Here is a 24,823-nt window from a genome sequence, read left to right on the forward strand (position 1 = left end):
TTATTGTTAAAATAAACAGTTTTCTTTAAAATAAAGATTGAACTTTAATTTTACATAAAATTTATATAAGCTTAGGATCAAGGAAACAAACATTAAAAGGGGAAATGAATTAGTTTTTAAGAAAGTCACAGCAATACATCGTCATTATTATTGTATTCATAATGGACATGACTTGAGATCATACGAAATTTATATTACATACACGTATAAAATTACTATATATAATTTGGGTATGTCGGACGAATCTTATTGACGTTATCATCTTGTAAGCTCATATTTCTCAAAATCGACTGATGTGAACATTCCACAAGAGATTCATATGCATGTGAACATCTTGCAAGCATTTAATGCAACACATACATTCAATTGATGTTTACGTGAATATCTTACAATGCTTATAAAATGTTCAGAAATAAACGCCCAACATATCATAAGTTTACTCTAAACATGCGACCAACGACATCTGATACGGTCAAGAGATGGCCATGCACCATCTCACATTGTAGAACTGCATGGAGTGTCCTTGTGTTTGCTCCCTCTTGAAAATTACTTTAGAACTTTGTCTTTTGATCCGAGCCCATTTGAGATTTGATATGCTACAAATTTAAAAATATTCAAAAAAGAAATATATATTTTGCAAATATTAAAGCCTGGGTAGAATATTGGTGGAACTTGGAACATTTAGGGACCTTAGTACCTTACTATACATTACATGCATACATCCCTCAAGTATCCATATGCACAAAATATGTTTCTCTAAACATGCGACCAGCGATTTAGGTCCTCGATCTAGGTTCAGTTGTTTTATAGACGAGCAAATGTAGCAGCTCATCATGTTGGTCTTGTTCAAGCTGCTCGTTTATATGCTAGTCATTCTATTTATTTTGAAATTTTCGCATGGTTTGATTGAACATTTAGATTATCTTTGTAATTCTTCCAATTATTAATGAAATTTTCTTTCAAACAAAAAACATGCGAGGAACGACATCTCAAAACAGAAAAACAATTTAGCATTAATATTAATTATCTCAAAGAGTGAGACTTATGCTGCTTCGGGTTCTGTTGCTTAAGCAGCTTGTAATTAAAAACACATATATCGAGCTTAAGAATATACACTTAATAGTGAATTTATATTGTTCACAGTTATTGTTTCTAAGCCGATATTTTAATTGGTAACCAAAGGATCAATTATTTCCCTCCATTTTTTGTAGTTCAGCGGCGATCCTGCATCCGGCACCGGGAATCCATTGATGAAGAAGAAAGGTGTGCCGTAAACCCCTCGTAAGCAACCATACTGCAAACAAAAATAATTTGTTAGATCCATCTTCTGTTTTATGTTACCAATACATTAATGCCAGTGTAGAACATAACATTCTACCTTGAAAGCAACCCTTGTTGCGTGATCGGTTTTGGAGTCTGTGAAGCCCGATTTGATCGCCGAAAGGAACGAAGCACCGAGTTCATCCGTCACAAACATTACTATATCGTCCACGACGGATGCCCTGGACATGTTAAACGTCGATGCACCATAGAATCGTTCCTGTTCCAAATGTCTTCGAATTAAATTTAACATTCTCATAACAGAATACTGTACATTAATCTATAATGAAAAAGCTAGCTAATATTATCTTGTATTCCCCAGCGCGCTATAAAATATAAAATTTCTATGCTTTTTTTACAGTTACTTCTTACTTGATGGTCGAAAAAAGCCTCCAATAGATTGTAGGTGGCTGTGGCGTTCAACTTATTCACAATATGCAATGCACGTGAAGAGGCAAAGGAATTGTCGTGGTACCTGCAAGATATATACTAAATCTGACGTACATTTTCTATAGAAATTGTATATCAATTATTTCGGTTGCTTAACCTGCAGACTCTCTCTATTATTTTTAATTGAATTAGCTTGAAAATTTTGAAGATCGTTTTTTTTTTTAATCTTCGGAGTTCTTGACTCTAGCACTGTCGGTGTCAACATAGAGCATATTTTGTAACAAATTTGAATATCGAATTCTCTTAGTCATAAATCATTAAAAATGGTAACTTGAATATATGTGATCCACTTAACTTCCAAAATTTCTCAGTAATTGGGAATGAATATCCGATGGGGAATGACTATTATTTACTTACGGCAAAGGGAAAGTGTGAACGACCAGGGTAACACGAGAGCCATAGTACTGAACGACTTTCTTCAGATCCGGCCACGAATCCCGGCTGTCGGGGCAAACTGGATCAAAGAACGCCTCCACATGTATGGATTCCTCCGGGCCTTGTCTTTTCCCAAACCAAAACCCGTCCTGCTCAGCCGGAATCTGGGGCTGACATATGATCGGAAAGAATATCAACAGAAGAAAGAAACGGAAAATTCTTGAGCTATCACAGCCGAAATCCATGCGTTAATACCAAGCTCTTTGATTTAATTGAGGTAATATGCTTTTCCACACTTGGCGGGGACTAGCAACCTACCAAGTGTTAAGGGAAAATATCGGGTTAAGCTATATTTAATTTGTTGTGTAGATTCGATTAATAAAGTGGCACTTTTTCTTTCATAAAGGAAAAACGAAAAGCTTTTACTTTTTTTTATTAAATTGCGTGGGTGTGAAGCGAAGGTATTCTTTTCATCTATAGAATTTTATTCGACAAATGATTTGATGTAGAGTATTTGTTACTTCTCCGATATATTTGCGTTTTGGTCTTGATGTATCACCTAATATTATCAAATAAATTATTTTGAAATCATTAATTTACATATTAGTCACTGTTACATGGTATCAGAGCTCGGGTTTCACCGTTATATATTGGACTGCCTATAATTAGGCCACCCGTCTGCCCACAATTGGGTCATTTGTAAACTTCACGTTCCAGATGTTCATTACTGGGCGTGAGAGGGGTGTGTTAAATGTCCCACATCGGTTAAATAATTAACCTTTGAGTAGTATATATGGAATTGGACAATCCTCCCCCTTGATCTAGCTTTTGAGGTTGAGTTAGATTCAAGTTCCAATCTTAACAGTCACGAATCCAATGATTTATTTATTTTTTTTTTGATTTTTGTGGTGAGACTTGATCGCGAATATAAGGAAAATATAATGATGTGACCTTTTTTAATGTCAGTTTCATTGGAAAAAAAATGTTTACTGTTTCAACTTCCATTCATTAAGATCATTGAATGATCCATTTATTTCATGGTACATTTTTTCCTTCTAAAAATAATCAATCCGACCTTTTTATTTTATTTTATTTTAAATATATATATATATAATATATCAAAAGCGATAGATTTAGAACATTTGATTTCATTAAACCCGATTGTATCATAAATTTGATCACAATACTTTTGATTTTTTGAATTATGCACTGAAATTAGATTCGTCTTTGAAAAATCAAATTTAAATTAGTATTTGGTTCCACCATTAAAAACTTACAAGTTCCATTCCGATTTCTATTTTTTTTAGTAAAAAATAATATATTATAATGCCATTGTCTGATATGTATAGAGTAGTAAATGGAATGATAAATTGATCTTAAATTTAATCTAAGAATATGAATGGAAAATGTAATGATTTAAATTCTATTTTTTCTTGTTGTAATTAATGATATGTCTTATAAAAATTATTTGAATGTAATATGATTTCATGGATTGGCCCGAAAATCAAATATAATCATTTTTTGCCGAAAATGTTAAAAGCCCGAGTGTACAAATCGTGTTTGTCTTGTTATCCTTGGCATTCAAGGAACGTCAGGCTCATAAAATTGCCAAAACAATTTCATTTCGTCTTTTCATAACTCGTAGTTGTCATTTCATACCTGAAATCAATGCCCCACTTATTCCCAATTTCATCACCTCATTTTTTTTCCAACAAAAATAAAATACCCCTCCCCCTCCGTCAGTCACATTTTTTTTCATATTTCTTAAATATACAATCAAATATCTATATATCACGGATCGTATTTTATGAGATGGATTTTCTATTTGGGTAATCCATGAAAAAATATTACTTTTTATTGTGAATATAGGTAGGGTTGATCCGTTTCACAGATAAAGATTTGTGAAACCGTCTCACAAGATACCTACTAAATTTTTATATCATATTAAAACATTTTAATTTTATATATTCTTTTATATATATATATATATATATATAACAAAAATTAAATTGAAGACGTTTATGGGCCAGAGCCAAACAGTCCCTTTTAGCCCGGACCCCCGCCATATATAAAACCAGTTCTTTTTTCTTGGCGTTTCTTCCATCAGCCATGGTGTGCGCAACGCTAAACCCTCCATAGAATCAGAGCACACCCAAAATGCTCGTTTCCATCTTTCTTGCTCTGTTTCTACCGTGCGCCGGGATGGCAGCGGTGTTCCTGGTATACATATGTTTGCTGTGCTATGCAGCAGGCACCAACAATGGAAACGGTAGCAACCTTGAGTTCCAGTCGCCGGTGAAACCAAATCAACAGAACGGGCTTTCGGCTTCGGATCTTGAAAAGCTCCCCCAAGTCACCGGAAAGGACTTGGTTCTGGGCTCGGATTGTGCTATCTGTTTAGACGAAATCGAGAGTGAGCAACCCGCGAAACTGATTCCAGGTTGCCATCATGGATTTCATCTGCACTGTATTCATACCTGGTTGTCCAAACAACCCTTTTGCCCTGTCTGTCGGGCCAAGATTGGATCCGAATTCTTCAACCCGCCGGACAATGATCCATGTTGAAGTTTAGGAAGAAGAAGGATTTTTATTTGTCTAGAAAAAGTACATCAGCAGTTCAATTTTGGTTTTTGATTGTTTTTTGTAGTGGAATTTTTGTGCATCTAAGAAGACGAGAAGGAACTAAATTCATTTCATTCATATTCTTTCTTTTTACATTAATTTTTCCTGAAAGTTGTCACATTTTTCGACCTTTTGAAATAAAATTTTTTTTAAGGTGATAATTTTTATTTTGAATGAATGAATATATATATATATATATATATATATATATATATATATATATATATATATATATATATTTATATATATATATGTACTTTTAATAAATTAATTCTGCAATATAGCAATTGTCAAAACTTTGGTCATAGCATGACACGTTAAAAATGAGACGAACGACAAAGATGCATGAACAAAGGTTAAAGGAATTAATTTCTTATACAATTCATTCTCCAATTATATAATTGCATTTCCAATAAATATACAATATGACAAAAATTTATGTGAGACGGTTTCATAAGTCGTATTTTGTGTGATAGATCTCTTATTTAGTTCATCCATGAAAAAATATTACTTTTTATGCTAAGAGTATTACTTTTTATTTTGAATATCGGTAAAATTGATCCGTCTCACAGATAAAGATTCGTGAGATCGTCTCACAAGAGACCTACTCATTTAATATATTGAGTTTAAAATAAAAAAAATACTCGCTACATAGCCCACTCATATAGGCTTGTGTCTATTTTCACACATATTAAAAAAGTGTTTGTCAAAGTAAATTTTAAAAAGCAAATTCTCATTTTGTCTTTGTTTAATGAAGATTTTAACAATGTAAAAAAAAAAATTGTATAGATATTTAATGATATTAATTTAATAGCGGTAAATTAAAAAAAAAATTGAAAACAGATCACTAAATACGGAAATTGGACTATATAATTGGGACATTGGAAAAAGGAAAGGATATAAATCTTATGAGACGGTCTCACAAATCTTTATTTGTGAGACATGTTAATTATTCACAATGAAAAGTAATGCTCTTAACATAAAAAATAATAATATTTCATGGATGAGTCAAATAATATATCTGTCTCACAAAACACGACATGTGAGACCGTCTCATACAAATTTTTATCAAAATGAAATACATCCTTGATGAGTGGGACGAGGGAGTTTTTCTTAAATGGTGTGGTGATGAAAGGATGCCATAATGCACTCATTCAATGGCACATTTACTTGAGTGAGTTGTATTTTACTAATGGCAAGATCATTACAGCACAGCACCATACTTATTAGGCAACCACATTATTAGAATTGACTATCCAATTATTTAATTATGTATTAACCAAGTAATTATTTAAATGGTTAGTTCTCAATCACCTTCATTCTAGAATTTTTCATCTTTTAATTTGGTAAGCTCAGTTTCTTGTTAAAATGTGGCATATTTTTTTTTGTAAGAGTTGCATCATAATTCCGGTCATAACTTGAATTTGTGACGCAACTTTAATTTAGTGGATTCTTCCTGAAATATAGCATTAATATCAGACTAACCGGAGAAGGCGAATTAATTTTCATACATAATTTTTTGAGTAACTTAACATAAACTTAATTTGTCTAATATATTGTGAAATTAAAATAAAATTAATCGAGATATCTCCTATTAATTACTTGGCGTAAGCAGTCATATTTCAAGTTAAACAAACTTGCATTATTTCGTAGTTTTGTTACTTTAAAAAAATCTAATTAAAAGAGGGAGTATTCGAAAGTTAAACGCTTGCTGGAATCATAAATACTCTCGTAAATATAATAACGTCATTGGTAGCTAATTTTCTTGAAAATCTGAAAGGAACATTAAATAGGAATTTACGGGTGGGAATGCACAGAGAGTTGCGTGCACAGTTTTTTTTTACTATAAGTTAAAAAACAAAAAACACTTACAATGCATTCTGCTTTTATAAGACAAGTGTTGGATTAGATTTTCACTGGGTTTCAACTTTCAAATCTAATTTCTGGAAGTAAAGACGGCTCCACGAATGAGTTACCATCCACTTGCTACTACTCAGTTCAATTTATCGCGATAAAAAATGTACTTTTTTCGTTCCAATATAAGATGTTTGTTTGTTTTTTTACATAGATTAAGAAAATCGTTTTGTAAATAAGACTCACGAACGAGTTCTCCATGTTTCTGGTAACATAATATGACATGCAGGGTCGATCCTAACAATATTTGGACATGAGTCTAACTTTTAAAAAGAGGCATCTGAATCATAATGTGTGTTCATATTTTTTTAGTTTCATAGCAATTTTTCAAATTAAATGAATACGTCAAAGACAATATAAAAACTAAATAAATAAAAATATCAAACATGTCCAAAATGATCGCTAAAAAACAACCCGCCTAACAGTTTTAGAGCTAAAAATACTAATCAAGTCTGTATAATCAAGTTGTTTTATAATTTCTTTCTCAATCGATAACATAGCCAATCCATTCAATCTTTCTCGTAACATGGTTGATCAGAGAAAATTTTTGATGGGTTTTATCTTTGAGAAACTTCGCTCTACACTTGATACTGTGACCGGGATATTCAACAAGATTTTATAAGCAATATGAGCATTTGAAAGCCGGATAAGCATTACATCCACCAAAATTTCAGTCAAAAAACGTAGATTATAGATACCACATAAAGCCTCGAAGAAAGTAAGAAACTACAATAAAAAAATTAGAAGCCGGGACAAACCAAATACAAGAAAATAGACTTACAGCTCCTCACGGGTCTTTCAATCAAACTTAGAGACGACGCAACGACTGGAGTCGATTAAGGCTTGTCTGCATATGAATATGGGGGAAGATTGAGAAATAAATCGATAACAGGCTAAGCAAGTTCCATTTAATAAACTTGGTTTTGGGCTATCTAATAACTAGTATATATATAATAATTTTTTTAAAAAAATTTTGGGCCACAAAAAGCAGATGGGCCTGAGTCATTCGACTCATTTGCCTCTTAATAAGCACGGCCCTGATGACATGAACAAATTCATAAGATGAAATAAAACCAACCATAGCAGAATATTATCAACTAAGCTATGATGTATAGATCTCTGAAACGAACTTCTCAAGTGAGATCCGACCTCCTAGCTACCATCTCGAATTTCAGCAACATCAGACATCTAGGATGAATTCCGAAAGAAATCGCCATTTCAACTAAGTTCTTGGATCAGCAAACGGGAAGACTGGAACTTGAGTAAGAGAAGATCACGCAAGAGGAAATTATACTTACACTGCTGTACCAGCTATACTGAAATACGCAAAACCAAAAGAGTAGTGAACGGGAAAAGTCTTCCACAAGTAATCAGATACGTTTTCTAAAGGATGTGAGTGACTACACCTGAAAGTAGTAGGTACTCAACGGCTGAAGGCAAGCAACTGCCGAAGGAAACGGAGAAAGAATCCTACAAGCAAATAAACAGATTTAAAATACTGAAATATGTACCTTATGTTCATAATCCAAATCAATGAAGGTCAAGCTGAAATATTGGTCAAAGAAAATTGGGCTAAGTACTCCATTGGATGTAGATGTACCTTGAAATATCTTTTAATAAAAACGGCCGAATAGATAGATTATCCTGAAGATCATCTTTTGGTATGGTCCAAGAAGCAAAGACGTGGATTTAAATTTATCATTGACGATGCTGTTTGTAACACTAACATAAATGCAACTATATTGTTTAACAAATATATATAAATGCAACTATTGTCTAAAGAAGACTAAGGTATTCGCTACATTTGAGTAAAAAAATATAACATCTAAATAAGAGGAATCCTTCGAGCATCGATCCCAAAATCTATGTCTCGGACTTCATATCGCATTAACATAATTCTTACCACATCTATGATTCTCGCGAAGGTTCGAGTCGAGAGTAGAATTCGATCGAACGCTGACGTGAAGATCGTAGCGGATACCCAAAGACTGAATGGAACATGCATATTGGCTATTTCGTTGGCTTTCTCACCACAACCAACAACGGAAGAATTTAAACATAAAGGATACTCAAAGAATTATCAAATATTAATCCAACTGCGCCTGCTGATCTTACAAGCAAGACATTCAAGACTAGGTTAATCAGCGACTACTCACCTAGTTTGTCCACAATTCCATACGCTGCTTGGTTATATGGTGTGTCCAACCATACGAGGACCATCCTTTCACCTTCCTGAATAAATAACTTCCGGAATGATTGAAGAGTAAAAATTAAAAACAAAAATCTAACAAACCTAATGCTTTGAGTTCATTTGCTCCACTCCAATTCTGGGTCGTGCTTTCTGCCCAGACCATTTAAATGCTATTTTTCATAACACGAAATAGAAATTTTGAAAGTAGTTGAATCAAATTCAAAAATCATTTGCAGATAAGAATTAGTATAATCCTTGGGGACCAAAATTTAAGCTTTGACCAGAAACTATGCAAAATCAGTTCGAATTCACAGCAACAAAACGAAAATTTTCAAAACAGGCATACTCTGAGTCTGACCAAATATATATAACCTTAACTCAAGAATTGAGATACCGGATAAGCTTCCTCGGTAAAGTGCCTGACAATCCAGGAATTGAAAATGCATGGGATTCCCCTCGACAAAAACTGCGTAGCTACACACTCGCAGAATCATCGTCAATACAAACAGTAATAAAAAAAGTGGACAGGATTGACAGAACCGTACCCAGTAAGTACTTGAAAGTGCGAGGCAGACTGACATCTCGGAAACAGTTCTCAACTGGATGCTGTGGTGGAAAATGGATATGTACGAAAACGGGGCCTAATAGTTGTGCAGGGATGATAATGGGCAGGGTATGGATCGGATTTCATACATCTATCATCATATTCATTTATTAAATCCATCCTCATACCCATACCCATACCCATCGGATTATCGGATACTAATACTCTACTCAAATACTCTATTATCATATATAATTGAATTTTTTCAAATTTAAATTGTTTCAATGAAGTTAAGAATATTTAAAAAATTATTTAAATGAATAATAAGAAAAATTATTAGTGATAAAAATTTGTAAAATAAACTTTATAAAAAAATAACAAAAAATTAAAAATAGTCCAAGTTAAAAAAAAATAAAAACCAAAACCAAAACCAATAAAAAACAAAGTCGTAAATTCCAAACTCCCAAAATTATTTGGTTAAAAAAACCTTAAAATGAATTGAGAAATATGCAAACAAAAAAGAAATACAATGAACCATAATCAAGAAATAAAATATTTTTCAATTTTTGAAGTCAAACATAGAATAAAATTACCAGTGGAGAAGATGAGATATTGAATAAAAAATAAAAAAGTGGTAAAACCTTGAAACGTAAAAGTGAAAGGGAAGAGAAAAAAAAAAGTACCGATTTACTTGGATTTGAGAAGATGAATATTTAATATAAATAAATATAATAATATATATATACATATATACATACATATATTATATAAATATTTATTTAAACGGGTATCCGGGTCGGGTGTGGGTCGGATTATATCAAACCCGCCTCCATACCCAAATCCGAAAGTCCTCATACCTGATTACCCAATTATTTATTCGGGTCTAAAAATCCCTCCATACCCTCTTCTATTCGAGTCGGGTATCGGATCCTGCAACGGGTTTGGAGAAAATTGCCATTCCTAGTACGGTAGATGAGATCCTACCTATGTGGACACTACCCTCACTTCATTTCAACGAGTAAGATATTGACACACATACAATTTAAAAAAAAATGAATCATATATATGCATGAGCAAATCTTGATCATTCATCCTATCATATGAACAATGCTCACATGGGTAGGATGAAATAAACCCCCTGGTGTTGGCCCAACTGATTTTAAAATTTTATTTATTTTATTTTTAAATCGAAGTTTCTTTAATTTTGGGAATACTACTTAGACTTAATAAATTTATAAGCCAGACCAACTTAGGAAATACTATATGTATTTAACTCATATTTTAGTATAAAGAATAACTTAATATTTGAACAGACACAATTATCTTACAATTTATAACGATAATAATATCATACAGAAAACATGCGTACTTTATTTTGCAGACATAAGTACTCCAAATCAAAACATAGAACTATAGAAGTGATTAAACTTATAAATTGTGAAGATATGTGAGAAAAAGCTGCAATTTTTTAAACTATGTTATCTTATTAATAATGAATATAATACCAATTTTTTAATCAAATGTCAAAATTACCCGTAATTGGATAACACACCTCTCTCCTCATTCCCAACCTAGACATTGTACACTACATACCATAACTTGTATTTTCAAAGAAAAATACGGAAATAAAATGTAGCCATCAAGCCGGCAAAACTTACATTTTGGCTTGATCCTCAGACTAATTTTCTCCCTTTAACGTCACAGATAATAATAAATAAACGTTCCAAGTTGGGTGCAGTATGTGTTGACTTCTTTCAAATTTTAAATTAATTATCAAATCGTGACAATTTTCGGCACCTTATTCAAGGCCGCTTCAACTTAAATTATTTTTTTAATTCCCTATATTTAAATTCCAACAAACGATTCCATGTATAGGCGATCGAATATTTTTTTAGTAAAAATGTGTGTGAGACGATTTTACGAGTTGTATTTTGTGAGATATATCTCTTATTTGGATTATCCATGAAAAAATAGTATTTTTATACTATAAGTATTACTTTTTATTATGAATATCGATAAAGTTGGCCCGTCTCGCAGAATAGAGACATACTTTTTTTTTCCAAATAACAAAACACACACAAACAGATTCTTACCAGTCTATAATTTCGTATTCTTGTAAATGTCATGTATTCTTATAATTCCTTTTTTTAATTTTTACATAGGTTTATTTAGTAGCATTTCTACCTTTTTCTTCTTGTTTCATATGATGAGAATCAATCCAAAGAGTCAAGTTTAATTTACAAAACATAAATAATAATTAATCAATAAAGACAAAATGACAAGTGAATTATCATGGGAAAAAGGGAACATTAAAATGTACAGTTACAATAGTAGTCCCAAGAAATAAATATAAGAAAATAAAAAATAATACATGTAGAAAACAAATTTTATTATTCTTTTTTTTTTTATTTCTAAAAATAAGCATCACGTGCAAATTTATGAATTTCAACTTTGCAAATACTAATAATAATAAATTATAATAATGTCTGCTTCAATTATTTGAGAATGGTACTGTATCTGAAATTTGAATAGCCATGTCAAATTTAATATTTACAAAATTTGCAAATTGCGTTCGGAAAACACGTGACAAGATTAAATGGCCCGCAGGAAAGCTTTGACCAATATTTTTCTATAATTTAATTTAATTATTAAATCACTTGTGCCACTGGACGACGTTGTTAATTTTCGATATATAACAGGGAGAATTACTCATCAATAAATTAAAATGAAATTAATCGTATATATGTATAGCACACAATGTTTCTTAACTAATTTTCCATGGGATTCTATGTTTTAATTTGCGGAAATTACTATTTTTTAAAAAGAAATAGTGATACATTAGATATTTTCTATTAAAAATATATTCATATTCTTACCCCTATTATTCATTTAATTAATTTTGGGGGGTGGGCACAACTTGTTCCTCTCTCCGTCGTATTTTTGCATTTGACTAATATTTTATGATTTGTCATCTCTTTCTTGAAAATGTCAAATTTGGAACCCTATTTCCATCTTGTGATCTATAAAAACCTCAACTCTAAAAGATCATATTTTAAGTAGAGAATTCAGCAAATGGAGAAGGCAGCGGTGAAATCGAAGAACAATATTTTGAACTTTCTGCCGAAGGTAGCACAGGCGTCGGTTTCATTCCAGAATCCGCCTCCGTTTAGCCCGGGCCGAGCCAATTGGCCCGATTTAAACGTAAACAAGCTCAGAGCCAAGATTAATAAAGGTATCTCCATGATTCCGGTTGAAGCCAGACGAAATTCCAAGAACTCGGAAACGCAGGAGCCCACTTCACCAAAAGTGTCGTGCATGGGCCAAATCAAGCACAGGAATAAAGTATGCAAGAATAAACGAGTTTCTTTACCGAAAGATTTCGATCCCAGACCCGTTTCGTCTCCAGAACTCAAGAAAAACAGCAAAACTAGGCCTGAGCTCCCGGTGCCTGAGCTGAAGAAGAAGCCACAGGGGATTCGGAGAGTTTTCAGCGCGAGAAGAAGGTCAGACGCGTCAACCGATAAAGCGAAGCCGCCGCTACCTGACAGGGCGCCGAGCTTGAGCGAGATCCGGAGATTCGCCAGTAGTCGTGATACTTTCGCCGATTTTGATTGGACAACTGCACGAATTGCACCGGAGGAGGACGTAGATTTGAACTCTGACGAAGAGAGTGATGAAGAATATGACGCCATAATAATCCCTTTCTCGGCGCCGATGCTCGTGTCTGGAAGTGGAGCCGGGTTGACTTTGGAGCCGAGGAAGGAGATCAATTTGTGGAAGAGGAGAACCATGGCTCAGCCAAAACCTCTCCAGCTAAACTTGATTAAAGCACAATAAAAACAGTAAAAAAATCTCCTTTTTAATCTAAACTTTTTCGTGATTTTATTTTCTTGTCATATATTAGGTTTATGTAATGATTTAGTCAATATCACGATTGAGATACATGTATAAAGTTTGAATTTGGTCTTTTCCTATTATTATTTTTTGCCTTCTAATTCAAAAATAAGTTTGCACATGCTATGGTGTACGTACACCTTGAATATATGGGCTCCACACCAATGAACGGTGAATTGTCCGTTTTAATGAGCCCATTTCCTAATTATTATTTATATTAAAAAATTGAAATCGAGTAATTGGGGTTAATGAGTCGGTTCTTTATTTTTGAAAATATAAAAGACAAAAAAAATTTAATGAACTGGGTTTTTAATGAGGGCTGCTCCTTACTTTAAAAAATATATAAAAACAAAAATGAAAATGAAGCATCTGGAACTAAGGAGTTCGTCTCCTTATTTTAAAAAAATAGGAAAACAAAAAATACAAGGAACGAGTCGGTATAAGAAGCTCAGTTCTTTATTTGAAAAATGATAAAATATATATATATTTAAAAATAAAAAAAATTAAGGAGCTTAAGGGATGCGGTTAAAGAGATCGGCTTCTTATTTTTTCTAGAGTAGGTCTCATGTGAGACCGTCTCACGGATCTTAATCCGTAAGACGGGTCAACCCTACCCATATTCACAATAAAAAGTAATATTTTGAGCATAAAAAGTAATACTTTTTCATGGATGACCCAAATAAGAGATCCGTCTCACAAATATAACCCGTGAGACCGTCTCACACAAGTTTTTGCCTTTTTTCTATATTTAAAAATAAAAAAAATCAAGGAGCTTAAGGGATGCGGTTAAAGAGATCGGCTTCTTATTTTTTTCTATATATATATATTTGAACTCAGGCAGGAAAGAGCTTAGGTCATTTTTGAACTCGAGCAGAAAAGAAAGATCAAAGTATGACCAGTCCATAGTTGATCTCGAGAATTCAATAGGAGACAGGTTGGAAGCCAACCTAGGTAAATGAAGAGTAGCTTGTTAAGACAACCCCGACATGCAGCAACTCGATAAAATATATCATACCACTATGGACTCATATTCTTGACACAAGACATGGTTGAATGATATTTCTCGGGTGGAAAAGGTGTGCGGCTAGGCAGGTGATACCTCCATAAGGACCCGGATCAAGAATGACCCGAGAAACTAATTGGATGACCCAAATTAGAGCCAAGCTGCCGGGAACTACCTTGGTCATCCGTGCACATATTCTCTTCTCGGGCTCTCATACAAGTCCCAGAAACATTCTACTCGGGCTATCTCGAGAATTGCACTACACTCAAGTGTGATTGATATGGACAATCTTATCTGTCAGAACAACATTGGTTTGGTGTGTGAGAAAAGTTATCAGAAAGTATAGGCAGCTGACTTACCATACCTAGTGGGTGGCACTGAAAACAAGGTAATGATGAGATTTACTACTATAAATTGCAGTCATATTTCTCATTTACTGATTCTGGATTTTTTAAACTCTCAAGCATACACATATATTGCTTGTGTTATTCATCTCCTACTTGTTGATTTAAGTATCGGAGTGGCCACGCCGGACACCCCTCCGACGCCCATTCACGAGTTCTTTTCTTTATTTGCAGGTTTATCTGAAGCCATTATCCTTACTCATATTTCCTAACACAAAATCATCCTTATCATCCGGTGGATTGCCCACATATTTCATACCCGATTCATTCGGATATCATCAGCAGAGAAGCCCTTGGCATCTCAAACACTTGTAGCACTTTGGAGTCTTCCCTGACTAGGTAAGCAGGGTACCTGATAATATTAAGTTAAGAGATCGAAGACTCTGTCCACGCCATCCACGGATAATCGAGAGGTCTATTCCCCTCTACGTTTACAGGCCTACCGGGTCAATATTACTTACAGTACAGCCAGACAATCCGAACTCATCCCATCAAGTAAAAAATATTCTCAAAGAAAACTACACATCTCTATTCAGTAGATTACCTAAACTCACCCAATCGACCGGGCCAAGAATATGAAGTAGTCTGTCTCCTTATTTTAAAAAAGTAACAAAACAGGAAAATGACGAAGCCGGATTATAGCTGACTGGTTATTTAAAAATAATAATAAAATATAAAATAAAACGAAAGGTAGGGGTGGCAAAATGCGATACGACCGTCAACCTGAAATGACCCAACACCAAAAAAATCAGGTTCAGATTGGGATTTTTCGGATTTAGATCGGGTTCGGATTGGACAGGTTCGGGTTAGTGCCAGGTTAGACGGGTTTTGGGTTGGGTCGCAGGTTGACCCGATTTTATTTTTTTAAAATATTATCTATATTTTTATATATTATATGTTTGAACAAACTTTATTATATATTTTTATGATAAGTTTTCATCATTTATTATTTATTTTGTATATTTTTTAATTTTTTTAACAATTGTTTATTTGATTTAATAAACATACTTTTAATTTTCTACAATTAAAATTTATAATTTAAATAAAAAATTTTGTTATTATGTGTTCAAATTAAAATATTATTATTATTTTTTCGAATTTTTTTCATTAATTTTTAAAAATAAATAAATAAAATTCGGGTTAGGTGGGTTCGTGTTCGGGTTGGGGGTTTTCGGGTTGCTTCGAGTTCAGGTTGGGGAAAAAAATAAAATATATTGCGCGGGTTGGCCCGAAACCCGACCCACCCGACCCGATTGACAGCCCTAATGAAAGGGCTCCTCGAAAAGCTCTATTCTTTATTTTTTAAAAATGTAGGAAAAATCAAAAACTTGTGTGAGATGATCTCACGGGTCGTATTTGTGAGACGGATCTCTTATTTGGGTCACCCAAAAAAAGTATTACTTTTCATGCTAAGAGTATTACTTTTTATTGTGAATATGAGTAGGGTTGACCCATTTCACAAACTATGATCCGTGAGATAGTCTCACATGAGACCCACTAAAAAAAATAATGAAGGGCCGGGTTAAGAATCTCACTTCTTTAAAAAAAATATTAGAAAAAGGAAAATAAAAGAGCCATATTAAAGAGTTTTTTAAAAAAATCGAAAACAAACACTACAACCAAAAAAGGCTATTGTGACATTTTTTTGTAGACACTTTTAGTTAAATGTTGTTGGAAATACTTAATAATGAAATATTAGATTAATTATCCTGAAATTTTTAATTGATGACATTTTTAATATGAAGGGAAACAATTATTTTTCCTACATCGTAAAAAATCATTAAAAAACTAGAAATTGTTACTATAAATAAATGTGAGAATATTTGGGTTGGATAAATATTAGATGATGGAAAATAATTGTTTCCCTCCATATAAAAATGACATCAATTAAAAATGTAGAATAACTAATCTAATATCTTTTTTTATTCCCACATTTATTTTATTTTTTTTCCCTCCTCCAATATTTATCCAACCCAAATATTCTCACATTTGTTATTATCACTATAAATAATATATACAACACTTTTAATTATCATTATAAATGATTTTAACTAACATATAAATTTGTCGTTATTATTATAATAACAAGGCATGTATAAATGTATTTAAAATATCTAAAATTGTCGTTATATGAATAATTAGTGACACGTATGAAGTTGTCATTAACATCTTATAACGACATTAAAAAATGTCAGGAAATTTAAGACGACATTGAAATAGAGGACATTTGTTGGAGGTGTCATTAAAACTTAAATATCACTAAATATTGAATATAATAATATTTATGAATGACCATAAACATTTATTCTTGTAGTGAAAGAATAAAATGAAAGAGTCCGGACAGTGGTTAAAGAGTTCTGCTACTTATTTAAAAAAAAATGAAAACAAAAAAGAAAATGAAGGAGTCGGTCAAGATTAAGGAGCACAACTTATTACTTTAAAAATAATTATGAAGTTTGACTACTTATTTTAACAAATATTAAATAAAAAATTAAATGAAGGAGTCGAAGTTAAGATTGTTGATGTTGACGAAAATTGTGAGGACATCTTGGAAGTTCGTGTCGGACTTTTAGATCTGAAAATACAAATAAGAATTTTAGAAAGAGATCGAAAGGATGTTCCGATGTAATCCTTCTTATGCTGAAGTCAGAAAATAAGAATAGTGAGAATATTTTGCGTGTTCAGAATGAGTAAATGTATACATAAACAACCTTGTATTTATAGAAGAAGAGTCCCTATTTAACTTGAATTTTTGACGACTAAAATTTGGTATTTGTAGATTCCTAAATCTCTAGGACTCTGGATTTTTATTTGTAGAGTCCCTAAATCTATTGGAATCTGGATTATCAGAATCTTAGATAAAGTTAGATTAAATCTCTATCTTTCCTATTCATTGCCGGTTGGTTATTTGGATTATCAGAATCTTAGATAAGATTGTATTAAATCTTTACGAGCTTTATTTTTGCGGACTATACATTCATATATTGGAGTGGGATCTCCTTGTGGCATGAGCTTTGTCTAACATGTACCAAAATTTCTATGGAACTTGTTCGGGAGGTCGACCGAGATCTTCTCAATCGTTGCGATAATATATTCTGAGAGGTAGGCCAAGTCCCTGTTAGGAACTCGGCTCAGGAGCTCGGCCAAGTCCTGCTGATCGACAAGATTATTGAAGTATGGGAGATTGGCTGGTGTAAGCTCCTGGATGACCTCCCAACGAATCTAGATGAATGGAGTCTGGGGTAGGTCCCTAGATGATCTGTCGGGACCGATTGAATGAGGTGATATTCTAATCAATCATAACCCCTAGATGACTTCCTGGAATTATCTAGATATTGGGCTTGAATTTCTACAGGCTATCGAAAGCGGGCCGAGCCTATCTTCTAGGGTATCACGAGTCCCCCCTTAAGTAGAGCGTCCGAGACAACAAGCTCGTGGTTACGAGCTCTCGATGGCTCGTGGGCTGGGCAAAAGTGCGAGACAGAGCTCTTAGATATGTTTGTTTAATAAGATATCAAATGTTATAAAAAAAATATAAAAATAAAAAATAAAATAAAAATATTTATTAAAATTATTTACATTTAAAAAAACTTTATTAGAGAGATCGAGAATCGGATGACCTTTTTCCCTTGCTCGCGCGTAGAGAGTCCCTAGAGGCGAGTGTGACCCGTAAGTGACATCTTGCTTAACCTTGCACACAATAACGCGTAAATAATTTATATACGATTGCACTTAAATTAAGCTCTTTAATTAAACAAGCTTATTTCCTTTATTTCCATGCCTTGCTTTTGCATGAACTTACAAGCTACGCATCCTTTCAACGTTGCACTTTCGTGACTCTTTGACTTGGGTCACCCCCCCGCCCCCGGTATTTCTATATATATATATATATATATATATATATATATATATATATATATACACGAACTCCCAAGTAAAGCAAAAATAATTTTCTTTGGGGGCTGATCCTTCAAATTTCTTTACTGAAATCTTTTTGAAGCTTCTAATCTATTATTTACTTTTCCTTTCATTAGAAAAAAAATGAAATCCTACACATGCAATTCACTTTAAAACAGCACTGACTGGATACTGTAAAAGAGGTACATAAACACACACCCCCAAACCCAAGAGACATATACAGATCATATGGAGAAGTTGTCTAGAGGAGGGCTGAGTAACCTTTTCATGACAGTGTTTCTCTACTGCTTCGCCAATTTCATGGTGGTTCCAGCCATCACCGACGTAACGATGGCAGCGGTTTGCCCTGGAAAAGATAAATGTTCCTTGGCCATTTATCTCACAGGAGCTCAACAAGCGGTACGCGCTTCAATGTTGTTTTAAGATATATTACTAATCCCTTGAGGGTGAACGCCTCAGAACATAAATGTGTGATTTTTTCTTAATTGCTTGATATCGAAATCTAACTATTACATATAACTCTTAAAAAACTAGGATTCCAAATACTTTATTTCAGCCATGTCGGAACTGGGATATAAATTATCATATGTAGAAATATACTTCTCAAAAACTCGATTTTCTGGAAAATTGAATTCTAACAAGATTTAATTTTTGGATTTATGTGAACTATTTCATATATATATATATATATATATATATATATATATATATATATATATATATATATATATATATATATATATATATATATATATATTAAAGTTTGCTATTGTCATCGTATATGTTTGCGGATCGTAAGACACCTGATGCATGTAATCATAAAAAATGTTGAATTCAGTAGTTTTATTTAAAAAATTTAACATGAAAGTTATCAAAGTAGCACAATTTAATTACGGATTTTAACTTTAATTAATTAAAAGTATATATATAAAGAAAAAGACAACTGATAAATCTGTTGGTTGGTAATGATGCTATCCAAGTGATATTGTTAAGAATATTCACAGCACACGCATTTCAATTTTAGCATCTATTATTCCTAGTTATTATGACATTTACCGATTTACGGGTGCAAAGAAATCGAAAATCGCCTCTCTTTTTGCTATTTTAAATTTAATTTAATTAAATATTTATACAAGCTGTTACGCCATAAGTTCCATAAAAATCCACCCAGAAAAGGAAAAAAATGTGTCGATATTCAGAGAATAATTAACATGCTAATAAAGCTTCTTTAAATTTATTTCAATGGTTGATTACTTATTTCAAGAAAAAGAATTAAGTCTTGAGGTGGACCCACGAAATCAAGAAATCTACAACATAAAGAAACATTGCTTGGGAATCGGGTTTCACTTCCCAACTCACATAAAAATAATAATAATAATAATAATAATAATAATAATAATAATAATAATAATAACAACTCAAATTTATGTTACATTTTTAAAATTTTTTTTATTCCTTCCTATGTTTTGAAAAAGTAAAAGCAAATTACATCTCCCTTCGATCGCCGATATATAGGAAGCCCATGCTAAATTAATCACGTAGAAAGGACAGAGATTGATGGACTTTGTTAAAATATGGCAGAACATAGGATGCTTTGTTGCCCATGCAATAATACTTTATCAAAATAACCACGTGATCAAAATTATCTCATGCAGAATACTTTTGGAATAATTCTAAGAATTTCACCACTGCGTCATTTATTATAAAGAAATTTAAATAAACTTATATTTATTTTATTTTTACCCGCACTTCAATGTTTCGAAATTTGAAATGGGACAACTCAAGGGAGAATATTAAACAAAATATTTATATTAAAAATATAGTCAAGCTTGTTGCCGTCTGAAAATACGTACCCATCTCCTTGAAAATTATATAAAACGGTGCAGATTATTGGGTTGGGCTCGCTTGTGGTGATGCCGTTGGTGGGGAATCTTTCCGATACTTATGGAAGAAAGGCCATGCTCACACTCCCTATGGCTCTCTCCATTTTTCCTCTAGGTGTCTTCACTTCTCAACTCTTCTTCTTCGTTATATATACATATATATATATACATATATATCTATATATGATAAAAATTTGTATGAGACGGTCTCAAGAGTCGTATTTTGTGAGATATATATCTTATTCGGGTCATCCATGAAAAATATTACTTTTTATGCTACGAGTATTACTTTTTATTGTGAATATATCGGTAGGGTTGACTCGTCTCACTGATAAAGATTCGTGAGACCGTCTCACAATAGAACTACTATATATATTAGCTATTAGCGGGAAGTACACACAGGATTGATAGACTACATTAATAACATGATTTTATTTTTGACAGTGATATTGGCTTACAGAAGGACGAAATATTATTTTTACGGTTATTATTTGCTAAAAACTGTGATAGCCATGGCAACAGAAGGAAGTGTCCATTTTCTTGCTCTTGCATATGTGGTACGTCACTTCTCCATTTCCAGCATTATTGAGGATATACAATACACGGACGCGAGAAAAAAAACTAGTACATTAATTTGGTCTTGTAATTTAAAATTTTAAAAATTAAATTTTAGATTTCATTTGCATTTAACATACAATACCTGTTATCGTTTATCATTATTCTCGTAACATTTCTAATTACGTATGACTTGTATCAGATTTAATGGGTTGTTCATAGATTGTTACTGAAAATACTACAGAAGATTTCCTGCTCGTGAAATACACGTTATAGAGTTAACTAATTCATAACTAGAATCATATCAGGAAATTTATTATTTTTCTAAAAATAATTGTGTGTGTGGAGTTGGTTGCAGGCAGATAATGTTCCAGAGAGCAAACGAGCTTCGGAGTTTGGGATCATATCAGGCTTTGCATCTTCTTCTTTCGTCTTTGGGAATTTATCGGCTCGATTCCTTTCCACTTCTGCTACGTTTCAAGTATTCATCTTTTCGTATATGAATCTATGGATAGTAGAAAATCAGGCGCTTGTTGCTACATGAAATGATATTTATAATGCTACATTTAAGATGGTTTTGGTAATGAGCAAAACTAGTTTTTTCTAAAGTTGTGTGGCATCTACGTATCTAACTATATGAAGACAAAATCTTTAAACACGAGAAGAAAGAACTAGTATTGGTTAGGTGAGTTCTTGTAAAATTGTGTGTGTATAGGTTGCTGCTGCAATGTCAGTGATAGCATTGGTGTACATGAGATTATTTCTTCGCGAGTCATTCGGGAACAATGATATTCGTGCAAAAACGAGCACAGAGACTGATTGTCTTCTACAAAACGCTCCTGCTAAACAATCCAAACTTTTCAAGAACCTGCCTTTGCTTGATGATACTATTTGCTTGCTAAGGAGAAGGTAAGAAATATTCCTTCATTATCATTCTACCACATGCAAGGATAAGTGTCGAACAGGGCAGTCAAAAAAATTTGAATTTTATTTGTAATCGCTCTAAACACAAGTTTTTCTCTTATAAGTATTCATCATTTCTGCAGCCCCACATTTTCAAAAGCAGCAGTGGTTGCGTTCTTCATCAATGTTGCAGAAGTCGGTCTCTATGCTTCTTTGATGGTTTGTTGCATGTTTCAGCGATCTTGAATATTAGATTTTATGAAGAAAAAACTTCTATAATGATCTGTTTTTTTTTCCTACTCAACCTCTATGTAGTACTACTTGAAGGCTCAGTTTCACTTCAACAAAGACCAATTTGCCGATCTAATGATAATTGTTGGAATAGCGGGAGCAATATCACAGGTAGCTGTAAAGCGGTTTACCTTGCATTCACATGATTTTATTATAAACTTTTCGTGACTGTCATTCGTTTGTAAACTTTTCAGCTGATCATCATGCCATTTCTAACTCCTTTCATGGGGGAAGAAAAGATGCTTTCTATAGGTCTCTTTTTCAGCTGTGTTCATGTAAGTAAAAATCTTTGTGCCTAAACTTTACGAAAAATTGACTGGTAATTTACTTGAATAGTTGATTAAACTGGTTTGATTTGTTCATCGCAGATGATACTTTACAGCGTAGCATGGGCACCTTGGGTACGTTTCTTGACCTGTTTCTCAGAAATTGTGAATGAGATTTTTCCATAATTGAAATTTGATATATAATTTTTCAAAAATTTGAATTTTCAGGTTCCATATGCTGCAGCTTTGATATCTGTTATGGCTACTTTTGCCCTGCCTTGCGTAGGTTCCTTATTTCTTGAATCGATGTTCAGGTTTAAGCATGATATGTTTCCTCATTTTGTCGATTCATGTGCAGTTAAGGAGCATTGCATCTAAACAAACTGGTCCAAATGAACAGGTAAATGACAGAGGCCTCGCTGTTGGCTTAATCCATTTTGGATTTGAGTTGAAATGTTCTTTCAGAAAAAGCCATGAGATTTTGAATTTGGTTGCTTCGTTGTTTTCAGGGGAAGGCTCAAGGGTGCATAACAGGCATAGGTTCCTTTGCTAGCATCGTCTCCCCAATTGCTTTCAGCCCTTTAGCAGGTAAGCCGAACCATTTGGTTTTTTCATATAGGATAGTTAGATGTATATTAGCAACAATGCCAATCATTTATTTGAGCTTTTACCAAGCAGTGCTAGGAAACAAGAATTGAAAAACAATTTGGCATGTCTATATAAAAATCTATTACAACTTTTATTTCTTAACCGCCTAAAACGAATTTCAAACTGCATTCTGTTGTTACTACAGTGGTATATACTTGGTGCTCAACATAAATTAACGAACTTAATCTTATCCCAAGAATTCCTCGTTTTTCTATCTCAGCTTTGTTTCTATCAGACAATGCACCATTCCACTTCCCTGGATTCAGTATCATGTGCTCTGGCTTTGCTGCTGTGAGTGACTTACAGGATTGAAAATAAAAGCCAGATTTAAAATTATCATAGTTTAGTAGGGGGAAGGTTTGATCATAATGAGTGCTTGATTTATGCAGATGATAGCCTTCATTCAAAGTACCATGATCAGGCCGCCTCCGGCTACCACATATTGCAGCATTGATACTTCCAACCCTGCAGAGCCCCTCGTTTAACACTAATACTCAGTGGCTCAGAATACAGTCTATATCTTTAGCTTCATCGATCTTTTAATGCGTCGATGCGTAAATGGACATCTATAGAATCTGAACTTCAAAAGCTAAAGATTTACAAATATAGAAGAAATCACAGAGGAGAAAATGATAGCGTGTCGAATACAATTTGCTTTAGGCAGTTCTTTTGTTGGTTGGAAACATGTAAATCATCTTATAGGTTGTTTCTTTCTCGTACTAATGAATCTTGAAAGCGCAGGAGTGGTAGATTATCTGCGTGGTTTATACAGCACTAAAAACCTGGACTCATCGTCTTTCGAAACACATTAATTTTTTATTTCTTCTGTCAATCATGCCCCGCACAAATTAAACAAATCTTGAAAATGATTCATTACAAAAAGCCAACAAATCTAGAAAGAATCTGACTTATATTCATTTATCTATTATCGATAAAGTGATACAAAAATAAGATTCTTAGCATCACACAGTAGATCACACAAAAACAACCTATTTAACGGTGACTTTCCCAGTCATTCCAGCTCCTTGGTGAGGAGCACAATAGAAGCTGTAAGTCCCTTTCTCTACCAAAGTCACTTCATAAACCTCTCCCTTAGCGTTGAGAAGATTCTCCTCAGCCATCGAAATTTTCGATACATCGACTCCCGACGGGACCTCATCTTCATCGAAAAGCACGTTGTGTGGGAATCCAGCATTGTTAAGGAAGGTAATTTTCTCCCCTGATGCCACTACAAAGTTTCCAGGGACAAAAGCTAGTGAGCCATCATCACCACCAAGCTTAATCTCGATGGCCAAGGCATTACTGGCCAAGATTGCACTGGCTACCGTGGCAGCAACGCCCACTCCGAACTCTTTAAATGAGGCTTTCACGGCAAGCCTCGAGGTTACGGGGGTGGCGGAGACTTTGATGGCGGTGGCTTTCAACGGTGAGACACTGGCCTTGAGGCCAGTACAAGATGGAATTGCAATAGCAGTAGATGGAACAGTGGCCATTCTTTAGTGACCGAGAGACGTGAAAATGGTATTGATCAGAATCAATTATGGGATTTAATTTATATGAGGAAGGGGTTGATTTTCCATACCGAGTGCTGTTTGTGATAGTGGGAAGGTATTTTTGAGCAAATAATTGGTGGATAGAAGGT

At 33.5% G+C, this 24,823-nt stretch overlaps 4 protein-coding genes across 5 annotated transcripts; 2 read left to right on the top strand and 2 right to left on the bottom strand.

The window, feature by feature from the left end:
- Positions 1-992: 992 nt before the first annotated feature.
- Positions 993-2,497, bottom strand: LOC140807291 (uncharacterized). Its single transcript, XM_073164083.1, has 4 exons — positions 2,128-2,497; positions 1,693-1,795; positions 1,379-1,540; positions 993-1,294 (listed from the first exon to the last, which is right to left on the bottom strand). Exons 1-4 carry the CDS (start codon positions 2,388-2,390, stop codon positions 1,166-1,168), a joined length of 657 nt encoding a protein of 218 aa, XP_073020184.1. The 5' UTR covers positions 2,391-2,497; the 3' UTR covers positions 993-1,165.
- Positions 2,498-12,314: 9,817 nt separating this feature from the next.
- Positions 12,315-13,384, top strand: LOC140807390 (uncharacterized protein At1g76070). Its single transcript, XM_073164220.1, has one exon. The coding sequence runs from the start codon at positions 12,489-12,491 to the stop codon at positions 13,251-13,253; it is 765 nt and encodes a 254-aa protein (XP_073020321.1). The 5' UTR covers positions 12,315-12,488; the 3' UTR covers positions 13,254-13,384.
- A 5,276-nt stretch (positions 13,385-18,660) lies between these two features.
- On the top strand, positions 18,661-23,932 carry LOC140808211 (uncharacterized). Of its 2 annotated transcripts, XM_073165279.1 has the most exons (15): positions 18,661-18,817; positions 18,910-19,034; positions 20,522-20,633; positions 20,963-21,075; positions 21,432-21,554; positions 21,789-21,982; positions 22,120-22,195; positions 22,292-22,378; positions 22,462-22,542; positions 22,636-22,668; positions 22,762-22,815; positions 22,892-22,933; positions 23,043-23,121; positions 23,402-23,472; positions 23,571-23,932. In XM_073165279.1, the coding sequence occupies exons 2-15, from the start codon at positions 18,936-18,938 to the stop codon at positions 23,664-23,666; spliced, it is 1,260 nt and encodes a 419-aa protein (XP_073021380.1). In that variant the 5' UTR covers positions 18,661-18,817; positions 18,910-18,935; the 3' UTR covers positions 23,667-23,932. The 2 variants fall into 2 exon arrangements, with proteins under 2 accessions (XP_073021380.1, XP_073021379.1); XM_073165278.1 differs by having other exon boundaries at positions 18,661-19,034.
- A 142-nt stretch (positions 23,933-24,074) lies between these two features.
- On the bottom strand, positions 24,075-24,819 carry LOC140808215 (plastocyanin-like). The gene has a single exon (XM_073165283.1). It carries the CDS (start codon positions 24,672-24,674, stop codon positions 24,171-24,173), a length of 504 nt encoding a protein of 167 aa, XP_073021384.1. The 5' UTR covers positions 24,675-24,819; the 3' UTR covers positions 24,075-24,170.
- Positions 24,820-24,823: the final 4 nt, after the last annotated feature.

This window comes from Primulina eburnea, chromosome 12 (assembly GCF_022965805.1).
Source record: "Primulina eburnea isolate SZY01 chromosome 12, ASM2296580v1, whole genome shotgun sequence".
NCBI classification, from domain to species: Eukaryota; Viridiplantae; Streptophyta; class Magnoliopsida; order Lamiales; family Gesneriaceae; genus Primulina; species Primulina eburnea.